The sequence below is a fragment of the Desmodus rotundus genome, chromosome 2, assembly GCF_022682495.2.
Source record: "Desmodus rotundus isolate HL8 chromosome 2, HLdesRot8A.1, whole genome shotgun sequence".
NCBI classification, from domain to species: domain Eukaryota; kingdom Metazoa; phylum Chordata; class Mammalia; order Chiroptera; family Phyllostomidae; genus Desmodus; species Desmodus rotundus.
In genome coordinates, this window is record NC_071388.1 from 106,899,932 (window position 1) to 106,912,052 (window position 12,121).

At 51.2% G+C, this 12,121-nt stretch overlaps 1 protein-coding gene across 6 annotated transcripts in view; it reads left to right on the plus strand.

Annotated features, from left to right (window-relative positions):
* Positions 1 to 523: 523 nt before the first annotated feature.
* The window catches only part of IQSEC1 (IQ motif and Sec7 domain ArfGEF 1), a 526,249-nt gene continuing 514,651 nt past the window's right edge, over positions 524 to 12,121 (plus strand). For 2 of the 6 annotated variants that reach the window (XM_053918527.2, XM_045185806.3), the window contains exon 1: positions 525 to 1,063. In XM_053918527.2, the coding sequence (XP_053774502.1) occupies positions 798 to 1,063 (266 nt within the window). In that variant the 5' untranslated portion in view covers positions 525 to 797. Of the gene's footprint in view, positions 1,064 to 12,121 lie in introns of all 6 variants that reach the window. The other 4 variants (XM_053918531.2, XM_053918530.2, XM_053918528.2 and 1 more) reach the window with 3 other exon arrangements.

Below are 12,121 nucleotides of genomic sequence, written 5' to 3' on the forward strand. Positions count from 1 at the left end.
GCGGTTGGCTACGGTCCTTGTCCTACGAGCTGCTCAGTTCCCAGAATCCAGGGTGTGAGTTTTGGAAGGTCAAGGCCAGGGCCTTCGCAGCTGGTTCACCTGGACATCTCGAAGGCTTTAGGGCTACCATCTGCTTAGAATGTATAAAGGACAGTCTAGAATACCCTTGTCCTGTTTGTGCATCTACAAAACAAACCTTCATTTGGGTATACTTAGGTCAACTAAAAATATCCAAGTCCTCGCGAATTTATTAGTCATTTTTCCATTCACAACTGAGGCTAATATTATTATGAAGATATATTTTTGTCGAATTTCTTTTTTATTAAATTTATATATCAGAGTGGCTGGGAGTGGTGGTGATGAGAAGAGAGCAGCTCCCTGGCAAGAGGACAGCAGGTCGGGGGATGCAGGGCCAGCAGGCGGCGCCTTTCCTCCGACTCTCCTTCCCTTCCTCCCTCCCACCCCTTTCCGCGCCAGCCTCTACGACTGACTCCCGCTCCGCCGCGCAGCGGGCACTTTGCAAACTCCTCGCCTGCCCCTGCTGGCTACAGCTCCGCTCTCTCTCAGCCTATGCGCGTCCGTGGGGCAGCGGAGCACGGTGCTGGAGGTGCGGAGACGCCGGGGGTGGGCACAGGCGGAGGTGGGAGCCGAGGCGGAGCCCTGCCAGCCTCCGTGCTGAGCTCCGCGCTGCGAGGAGGGACTGTACTGGCCACGCAGCCATGGCCGCCCGGCAGCTGCCTCCGACGCCGCCCCGCCTCCCTCTCGCCTGAGGCGCGGCCGGCGACCGGGCGGGGACGATGGCCAGCGCCGCCGAACCCCCAGGCAAGGCGGCCGAGTACCTGCGGGAGCTGACCCGGATCGTCTCAGCGCAGCAGGAGCTGCTGGCGCGCCGGGGGCGGCGCATCGAGGAGCTGGAGCGCCTAGTGGAGCGGCTGAGCCGCGAGAACGCCGGCCTGCTGGAGAGGCACCGGCGGCACCTGGCCGCGTGCGCCCATCTCCCAGACCCTGACCCCGGTCCTCAGCCTCTCGGAGCCAGCCTGGAGGTCTGCGGGCTCCGCTACAAGTAAGCGGGGACCGGGGGCAGCGGGCGAGTCGGGGGCGCGCGAACTTCTTGAAGGGCCCCTTTCCTCTCCGAGCCCGGCAGGGAGGATGCCTTTCCGGGGAGCGCCCCGCCAGCCAGGAGACCCTGAGGCACAACGGGGGACCCTCTCGCAGGGTCGACGCCCCGACCTGGGGCTCCATCTCAGGCAGGGACTGGACTCACTCGGAAGGGGACTCTAGGGCACTTCCCAGCACTTCTACCCGCCCCGCTCTCCCTTGACAGACGGCTCGGCAGTGGGGCTCAGCTATCCAGGGAGCTCGGATACAGGGTCGGCGTTGCCAAGGGAGGCTCTTTAGGGCGCAGAGCTGGGGCTCTGGGTATCGGGGCCAGAACTCCTGACCCGGAGACCCAGGGACCCAGTGGGGAGTGGCGCGGCGGGCGCAGAAACCGCTCTGGAACTGGCTTGGGTTACTTTTTGGGTTTCAGCAACCCCCCTCCTCCGCGCACCCCTCCTCTCCAACTCCAAGGCACAACTCCAAGAGACCTCCTTCCTCTGGATACTTCTGTGTCTTCCTTCCCAGTTCCGGGTTAATACCCCTCCTCCCCAATCCCGGGATTACCCGAAGCTATTTCGGACCAAGGATTAAGCAGGGGCGGGATGGGGCGAGACTGCCCAGTAGTTCAGGCACCTGGCCTGGTAGCCTGCGGGCCGGCTGTCGATTTACCGTCCCTTGAGTGCGGAAGACTAGTGCACTGCCCCTCTCCGCAGAAGTCCGGGGGCCCATCTGGGGCATGGCACGGGACGCGGGGGGGGGGTCGGGGTTGGGGGGCTTTGGGTGATGCTGGGGTGAGTTTCCTGCATGCTCTACACCTTGTGTACCTCTTCTGTTCCTGTGTCTTTGGGATTGCCTAGCCCAGGGAGAAAAAACAGTTTGCGTGTGTTGGGGAGGGGAGAGGTAGTGGTCTGTAGCTTCAGGAAAGGTTTCCTGGGTGTGGGTAGAAATGATGGAGAGGAGTTAACCCTGACCCCAAAATCCCACGTGGATGAGGGGTAGGGGAGGTGCTCCTCAGGAGTCCAGGTAAGGTCATCTGAGATCCCATGGCTCCCCCACCGCAAGAGAGGCTCTGCCAGGCTGTAGAGAGTTCCTCTCACACTGCTTCCTGGGCTCTGGTGGGCTCGGGAGGAGATTGATGTGAAGGTGGAGTCAGGGTATGGGTGAGCCTCTAGGCTCTGTGCCGGGCAGTGCCCTGTCCCCAACTCCTGCTTCCTGTTTATCCTGGAACAAAGAGTGAGGCCTGTGGAGAGCTCCTAGATGGTGTCCCTGAAAGAAAGAGTAGACTCCCTACTGCCTTCCTGTGCTCTGCCCCTGGCTCTGATGTCTTGGAGACCCTCTTCGTCTTGGGGTCCCTCCCGTAGTGGTTGTGGGTCAACTGGTGCTACTTTCAGGGGCCTGTGTCCTTATCCCCCACGCAAGGATTAAGAAAAGCTGGGGGCTGCTAGGTGAAGTCTTCAGTAGCTGAGGGTCGGGGGGACACACCAGGGCAGGGATGAGAGCCCCAGTTTCATAGGAAACAGTGACACATACTATTGGCCAATGCTTCATAGCACCGTCAGGGGGGATGGATTTTTTTTTTCCCTTCAGAGTCACTTATGGTGACCAAGTGTGGGGATAGGAAGATTCCGAAAGGCAGTGAATCCTGCCTGCTGCAGGGAATGCTCACAGTATTGCATCCCGGTGGTGGCCTTAGAGGCAGGGTTTGTTGCACAAGTCCCCAGGTCTGGGTCAGCCTGACTTCCCTTAGTTGAGACACAGCCAGAGCCCATGATGGCACCCCCATTAAGAGAAATGGTGGCAACACAGCCTCTAACCCAAGTTGTAGGTCAGGGGAGCTCATCAAACTTGAATGTGCACACCAAGTACCTGGGGATTGTACTAAAAATGCAGATTCTGGCCATAGGTCTGGGGCAGGCTGGAGAGCCTGCATTTCTAACAAGCTCCTAGGAGAGAGGCAGGTGCTGCTGGCCCTGGACCACCAGCATATTACCAGGTCATCTGAGATCCCATCTTCTTGCATCCGCTTCTTTTTCCTACACAGGAGACTCTCAGAGGGGCCAGTGAGGTCTGGGTCACTGAGCCTGGGGACAATGGACTGAGGGTTGCTTTCCCACACTTGGATTTGAGATAGCTACTGCTCATATGTGGAGCAAGGTAGTATATGCCTAAGGAGTATGGGATAACCCACTCCCCTGAGAGCAGCCAGCTTTTATTAAGTGCCTTCTGTATGCAGAGCCGTTAGTGATGTGTGTGGTGATGTGAAAGGAAGAGCAGAGAAGAGAGGAAAAGAATACAACTCTGCATGGAGAAAGGGACGCGGGCAGACAAACTGGGTCTGATGGCCAGCTTGGCACTTGCCAGCAGGTGATCATTACACCACCTGTGTTAGCTTCAAGTTTGTAAAAATGCCCACAAAACGGGGATGATCATAGCTGCCTCCCATCCTTTTCTGAGGATTAAGTGAAGATAATGGGTGTTGAGGGAACAGGAACACAGGTGCCTAATGCATTTCAGATTCTTCCCTTGTCAATCAGTTTCTCATTTCTTTCGGGCCAAATGAGCACAGGCAGGAGGTGAGTGAACTCCCTGACAACCTGGAGATGCCTCTGGGGGCCTGGTGCAGGAGACTTGGAGTGGGGAATGTTGCACCATGAAGAACCACTGTCCAAAAGTTGGGGTGGGGTTGGGGTTGACCATCCGTGTTTGAAACAGGAGCATCTGTGCATGAGCCCACCAAGGTGACAGGCAGTCCCCAACCAGGCACTGCCAGTGCCCTCTCCTAGGCCCTTCTGCCTATAGATGGGCACCCTTGTAGGTCAGGGTCCAGGGAGCATGTCAGGCTAAACTAGGCCCAGCTTTCCTTTTCCTAAGCAGCCTCGAAACATGGGTCCTCTGCTCCCTGCTGCCACTGAACAGGATGCCCCTCCATGTCTGAAAGGTGGAGTGTCCTTGTGGAGGATGGATAGGTGCGATTGAACAGGCTCACACTGGGGCAACAGGCATCTTGGTACCACCTCACCCAAGCAGTGCGTGGGTGGAGTTAATGGGCACGGTGGGAATTTTTAAGCCCAGAAACCTTTAAACCCTTTCTCAGAAAGTCATTTTTCATCCACTGCTGAAAGATACCATCATGAGTTTCTCAGCTTTGGGGAAAATGGCATGGTAACAGGAAAGAAATAGGGTGCCTTTGATCACATTGAATTCACTGGGCTGTTGAATTCATTTCCAGTGTTTAGTGGGCTACATTCTAATGATGTTTCTGGAACTGCCCCCCTCCCACTAGGGGTTTAGACACATGAGAGGTGCTCAGTAGATACTTGTTAATGGGTCAAGGCAGTAGGGAGTGATTGAGTAGGACCACTGTAGAAAAAGACATTCTGTAGAAAGTCAGCGTGAGCTTTAGCGGGCACAGCTGGTTAAGGAACACACAGAAGCAAACTTCCGGGAAGCAGGGCTAGTGTGTTATGGCCACGCACAGTGAGGATACCCTCCTGTGTGCGGGCTCTGCTCTGGTGACCAGGGGCAGATCGTCACGGATCAGCTCATCATGGTCACATCACTCCTGTGAGGCAGGAACACTGATTTTACAGATGTGGAAACTGAAGCTCAGAGAGGTCGTGTGAATTGCTCAAGTTCTCCCATCTGACTAGTGGGAGACTCACCAGGAGTGGGGCTCAGGTGGTGGAGCAGTAGGCCCCTGCTCACTAATCCCCCTACCATACTGAGAAATTATCAGACGACCTCCCAGGGTCCTGGCTGACTCCCAGCCTCCAGTGTTGGAGGAATCCCATCATGGCTTTTGTCTTGCCACGTGGGGTATTGTTACCAAGGCCAGGTGTTGGCTTCACTTGAGTTAGCAATGTGTAGGGCAAGGACTGAACCAATGATCCCTTCTAGACTTTGATCCTTCGAAGTTTCTGACAGAAGTAGATAGTGGCCTACAGAGGTCACAGAGAAGGACTCTGTGGAGCAACCTCCCTTGTTCTCTCATCCCCTCCAGCCCTCAAGTGCTGTCACATTGCTCAGAGGATAATTTTCTGAAGTTCTGAGGTGGTGACTCACTCTGGGAGAGGTTTCCAGTGGTATTCAGTCTCTGTTGACTTACCAAATAAGCTCTCTTCCTGGGTCTGTGGTGACATTAACCATGATGACTGTGCACCAGCTTGGTGAGGAGCTCAAGGACAGCCAGTGAAGAGGGGCTGGCCAGGCATGATGGTGCAAGAAGCTGACCTTTGGAGGGTCCTGGCCCTCAAAAGCGTGTTATTCTTCAAAGTAGCTGGGAAGTACTAAACCTGTGGTCCAGGGTCTGAAGACGTGGGAGCTCTTACATTCTTGTCTCCTTGTGCTCTTCTTAGCAAAGAGTGGGACTGTCTGCAGGCCAAGAGAGGCTGATCTGTGAGGGAGGCAAAGGAGATACTGTGTTCATATTTTCATGAAATAATGATCTTGTTTTCCTAGCCAAGATAAAGCCTAGTGTCCAAGGCCGAGAGGGTGTCTCTCAGCCAGGAATGAGATGCAACATGCTCTTGGAGGCTTGTCCTGCTTGGACAAAATGTATTCAGCTCCAAGGGAGTAGACTGAGCTGTTCTTATTTTTCCAGCAGATGGTAGAATCCACAGAAAGATGAGAGTATTTCTCCTAGCCATCTGACAAGCAAGCTAAGCAAATTATTATTTTACAACCTGGAAAATAAATCATGAAATGCTTCTTTATGTAGCTCAGGTTGAGAAAAATAGGGAGCAATACTGTGTGTGAAATGAAGTCAAGACCTGTTCCTGTTTCTAATGTGTGTTTTTGCCCCCACCTTGTGGGTTCGAGCCCGTGGTGCCTGAGGAGATCTGGGGCAGTGTGAACTGAGTGCTTGGATCCAGTGAAGAGTCCCAGAGTTATGAGTTTGGGCCGTCAGCATTTTTTAGTTAGCTGGGTGGCTATGTGTCAGCTGTTTTGTTTAAGAAATTGTTTTGACAGCTGATTGTGTTTTTTGTTTCTTGCTTTCTGTCTTTAAGAAAAAGCAATGCTTTGCCTGACTCGGGAAGGACACCAGTCTGAGCTTGTTGTGGTGTTATCTGTATAATTGCCACAGAGCCACTGAAAAAACAATATAGATGACTTGGGAGTTTGGGGAAGGTGAACTGAGCTAGTTGAAACTAGCAGAAGCTGCAGATGAGGCCATGAGGCAGGCCAGGGCCACACTCATGGTCTGGAAATTCTGTGGGCCTTGAACTTGCCACCCATACCCAGTGCGGACACAGGCCAGACTATAGCTGAAATTGCCCCAACTGTGAACCAGACTTGGCTGAGTGACACTGATAGGAATTCTGAGCCTTTGGAGTTTGAGTCCTGGCCCCTCTGCGGGCTGTTATTTCTGCAGGACACAGCAGACCAGTCACTACGAATGTTCAGTGCTTCTGTTTTGATTGGTAAAGAGCTACAGCCTTGAGATTTTCAAATGCCTTTCTCCACCCCGATTGCCCTGGCCTTGCACTGGGAACCTTCCAGGCCACCCAGTGACTGACACCTGAGCAGTTAAGCCCTGCCCCAGCAGTGTGTTTGCAGGGTCCCTTGCTGCCTCAGCCACTTCCCCAGCAGGGTGGACTTAAATAAGACCTGGTGTCACCCTTGGCTCCCTGAGGCCAAGTTTCCTCATGTAAAATGGAGAGGGCTCCTTCTTTTCAGGTAGAGTGGGTGGAGGAATTTTGTTGGGTGCCTGGTATTTTAGGGCACAGTGAATGGTAGCTCTAGGGCCAGAAATACCTAGGGTATTGAGAATACTTTTGAGGATTGTTTTTCTCCAATGTTTTTTTATGAACATTTTCACACATATGAAAAAGTTGAAAGAACTGTGCATGGTGGAACACCTCCCCGGGGTGCGTCGTCATGCACATAATGAAGGTTTTTGCAATATTTGCTTTATTACATTCTTGTCCACCCTTGAGGGTGTTTGGGTCCACATCGATGTGGGTGTGGGGGAGGCGGACATTCATGGAGTGCCCGTTGTGTCCCAGGAACCAGGCTGAACACTGTATACACACTGTCTCCATGTCCTTGTAGTCACTGTTCCTGGAAGATGCCCACCTGATTGTTGTCCCTGATCAGGTCAGCTGCCCCAGTGCCTCTACTTGGAAATACGTGACAGGGACATAGGCCTGTACACAGAAGGTTGCACAGATAATTGGGCCAGGATCGGAAGTGGGACCAAGTGGAGTGCAGCCCAGAGCTGGGACAGGATGACACCCTCAGGTGTCAACAGAGGCTTCCTGGAGGAGGTGGCATTTGAGCCAGGGCTCAAAGAACAAGAGGAGAAGGAGGATGATATCAAAGCTGGCAAAACAGCACCTGTGAAAGCTAGGCGAGAAGGCGCATGGCATCGGCAGGTGCTGGTGCTGTTGTGGTCATGCCAGGTCTGTGAGTAGGGATGATCGGGTCAGATGAGGTCCAGGCAGGTAGGACCAGCCTGGGGTGCTTGCTTAGAACCCATAGTTCAGCCTAGGGGTCAGAGTAGTGCACGAGACTGGCTCACTCCTTCGAAGTTGTGCTTTGTCTGATTCCTGATGGTGAAATGTTCAGTTTTCCTTCTTGGAGGGGTGAGAGTCACACAGGAACAAGGACAGAAATCCTGTTTGTTTTTTTAAAATTTTTTATTGTGCACCAAAACTTAAAACAGTTTGATTTTTAATCAAACCACAGTAATAAGTTGAACCAACTTCAGTGCTGTGTGCTGAGCACATTCTCCTCAGTGTCTGCTTTGACACCCTAACTGTTACCATCCCGTTTTGCAGATATGAAAGCTGGGGCTCAGAGAGGTTAAGCAGTTTGCCCCTAGTCGCCTAATGGCAGAGGCAGGATTCGCACCCATGTGTGTGCCTCCACAGCCCATGCTGTTCGCCACCACACTGTGCTGCTTCAGAGATGTTTAAAATGTTTTGCAAAACATTAGGAACCATTTCTGGATGTGGTTTGATCAGCTCACCCAGACTTTTGGCTCAGGAACCATAATTAACTTTAGCACCGTGACACACTCAAGCAAGCTATGGTTTTTCCCTGTGAATATCATATTTGGCCTCTCACCCCCTGGGTCATGTTGGAGAAGTTGTTTTTACTGCCAGGTACCTGAGTCCCTTTTTGGCAAATGAGGTGGTCACGTGCAGTAGGAGCGCATGTGCAGGGGAAGGGACTCTGTACAGCATCAAGCACCCAGCCAGTACCAGGCATCCCACTTCGAGTTGCCCCAATTCCCCACGTCAGACATGTGAGCCACCTAGAAAGCAGTGGATGAAACAACCCGGGGACTTTCTACATGTGTTCATTCACCAGGACACATTGGAAATTCTGCTTGTTTGGGAGGACTGGCATTTGTGCCCCTCTATGGCTGTGTTCCCTCTTGTTGGTTGAATGGCCTGTTTGCTCTGCACACACCCTTGCATGAAGATTGTTAGAACTTGCAGAGAATCAAGACACCTGGAAGTTGCCCTCCTCATCTGAACCACAGTGAACAGGGCTGACCAAGGGTAGAAGATGGAGTTTCCGTGGGGAGTGTCCTGGATTGGTGGGTCTGGTGGATCCAGTCATTTGTAACCTGCCTATGAAGTGTCTGATATGGCGGGGCTGGGACAAGGTGCTGGGTAGACCCCACTCTCTTTCTGGATGTCCTTATTGCTGTCCTTATTGTCCGACCCCCTCCAGGGATGTGCATGTATGTGGATGAGATTCACGATGGGATCCAGGGGCCCCGAGATAGCCTGAAGTTGGATGTAAGCAGGTGGTTGGCTGGTGTGGTCAGCCCAGGGGTAAGACTCTGGCTGGGTTCCTGGCCTGGAGACTCAGCCCTTCTTCCTCTCCTTGGCCTGTGAAATGAAGCTTCCTGAGCCTCAGCCTTATTGTCTCTAACAGGGGGACAGGGATGACTGCATCTCCGTTTTGGGGCTGCCCTGAGTAGGGCGTGTGCCTGGTATGGTTGAGACACAGCAAGCAGACCAGTGTGTATGGAGCAGAGTGAATGAGGGGACAGTGTGGGACAGGAGGGGGAGGGGACCCACGGATGGCGGGGGGCAGCATGAGCAGGACCGTGGAGGCCCAGAGGGTCTTTGGGAGATAGGAGTCCCTGGGGGGTATTGTGCAGAGGAGGGCTGTGATGACACTTGTGAACAGGTGTAAACAGGACACCTGGCTCCTGGGATGTGGAGACAAGTGAGTAGGAGGTTGCAGGAGACGCTGTGACTTGGGTGATGCTGGGATCTTGGCTCCAAGAGTTCTGGTAGAAGCAGGCTGGAGCAAATGGGTTTTAGGTAAAAGGAATAGGTCCCATTTGATCTTTCCCCCCAACCACTGCCTGTCCAGAGGGGAAGGAGAGGGCATGCTCAAGCAGAGGAAAGGCTCCATATGGAAGAGTGCTGTTAGTCTTTGTCACCTGCAGTGTGTTGTGGGCTGGAGAGTGGGTGGGGGCCATCTGACATCCCTGGACCCTGCCTCCATCTCCTCCGACCTAACTCACCCTTCCGGAGGGGCAGCCCAAGCAGGAATGCCCACCCCCCCAGGGTGGCCAGGGGTTCTAGATGGTCAGGGCACACGTGTCTGTGGTGTGTGGTCAGCAGCAATGGTCAGGATGTGCACTGTGGGGCCAGGATACTCCCTCCACCACGTACCTGCTCCATTTCCTCTGGTCAGTTAGCCTCTCTGGCTCAGTTTTCTCACCTCTAAAACGTCACTTTCCTCCTGGAGGTGTTGTGAGAATTGAATCCTTCATATGTGTGCAGAGTACACCTCACTTTTACTGACTTCTACCACTGTGTCCTCTTTCTAGGTTGAGGAGAAATTTGATATTAGAGAAAAACCGTGAGATTTAGACTCTGACTTGGGTTTCAGCATATACCTGTTATCTGTCTACCATTCATCCATCGGCACATCTGATGCAGCTGATTTTTAATCAGCCCCTGTAATGTGCCACCATAATCTCTTTCAACTTCAGTTACAGCCTCTTCACATGTATGAAAGTTGTGGTGATTTAATGTTATTAAAAATAGAATGGGGGACTCCCCACAATAAAGCAGAGGCATCTGGAATATTCTGCCCTCCTCTCCCAGCCCATTACCTGCTCACATTTCTGTCTAGACTCCTTTGAGGCTTTACTTCCACCCAGTTCAATAGTTCTCAAATTTGAGGTGTGTAAAAATCCTCTGTCTGAAAGGGATGTCCAGGGTCAGCTTTAGCTCAAGCAGTTATCTCATCATGGCAGACACGAAAAGGGATGTCCAGCGTAACTCTGACCACCCCATTCATTTCCCACCTATGGGCTGACCTGCTCTCTATCTGGCATCTATTGTGAGCCAGGCAGTGGTCTAAGGACTCAATCAGTGCCATTGTCCTGGGGTCTTACCACCACTTAGCAGATGATCCTGCAGGGCTGCAGTGAGGACTGAGTTAAATAGTGAGCTCAAAGGTGTTTTGAAAGTCTTAGACCACTGTTTGAACGAGTGTCTCCTCAGATGAAATTTAAGGGATTGTTTTGACTACCCTTTATCAATAATGAGTGATAATAACTATGATGAATGACTAGTTTATTGTGAACACTTGCTACGGCTCTGTGAGGTAGGTACAACTATTACCCCCATTGTACAGATGGGGAAACAGAGGCACAGAGAGGCAAGGGTGGTAGGGAAAGTTGGAGTTCAAGCAAGCATGAGCCTCACGCATTCCCATGAGAACTGTTGTCTAGACATTTTTAGGGGACCCCTTAAATTTTAGTCCCTTGTATTTAGAGAATACACTTTGTATGATTACAGTCCTTTTAAATGTATTGAGACTCATTTGAAGGTGTAAGATGTGATCCAAGTACACTTGAGAAGAATGTGCTGTTGTTGGGTGAAGTGTCCTGTGCATGTCTGTTAGGTCTGCTTGATTTACAGTGTTATTCAAGTTCTCTGTTTTCTTGCTGGTGTTCTGTCTGGCTGTTCTGTCCATTGAAAGTGGGGTGTTGATGTCTCCAATTATTATTGTTGAGTTGTCTGCTGTTTTACTTCTGTCGGTTTTGCTTTACATACAGGGGTGGGCAAATGCAGATTATACTTGTTTGTATGGAAACGGACAGTACAGTAATTACTAGATAAATAATAATACAAAAATAAACTCTGTGTTTCACAACTGTAAATCTACTTTCCCACCCCTGTATGTCAGCGTCTGTTGTTTGGTGTGTTATATTATAATTACTATTTTTCTTGATGGATTGACTCTTTTACCCTTATAAAATGTCCTCCTTTGTCTGTAGTAACAATTTTTGTCTTAAAGTCTATTTTGTCCGATATTAGTACAGCTACTCCACCTGTCTTTTGGTTACTATGTGAATGATGTACATTTTCCCACACTTTTGTTGTCAGCCTGTCTGTGTCTTTGAGTCTCAAGTGAGTCTCTTGTATACAGCATATAGTTGAATAATATGTTTTTAAAATCTATTCTGCCAGTTTCTGCCTTTTGATTGGAGTGTTTAATCTACTTCTATTTAATATAATTTTTAAAATATTTTAATTTATTTTTAGAGAGGGGAAGGGAGAGAGAAAGAGAAGGAGAGAAACATCAATTGGTGGTTGCCTCTCGCGTGCTCACCCCTCCTCCCACTCCCAGCTGGGGACCTGGCCCACAACCCAGGCATGTGCCCTGACAAGGAATTGAGTTGGCGACTCTTTGGTTCATAGTTTGGTGCTCAATCCACTGAGCTACACCAGCCAGGGCAATTTAATATAATTCGATATGGTAGGATTTATATCTGTAATTTTGTTATATATATTCTGTTTAATTCTTCCTCTATTCCTTGCTTTCTACCTTCTTTGTGTTAAATAGATATTTTCTAGTGCCAGGTTTTTGTTCCCTTGCTGTATTAGTATACAGGGAACTTTTTGGAGTATAATAAAACCTATCCAAGAGGCAGAATATCCCACACATCCTCTCCTCACCCAGAGAGGATGAAGGCAGGGGCAAGAACTGGACAGGAGGATGTTGGCAGTGCAGCCTAGAAGTGGCAGGCCCCAGGGAG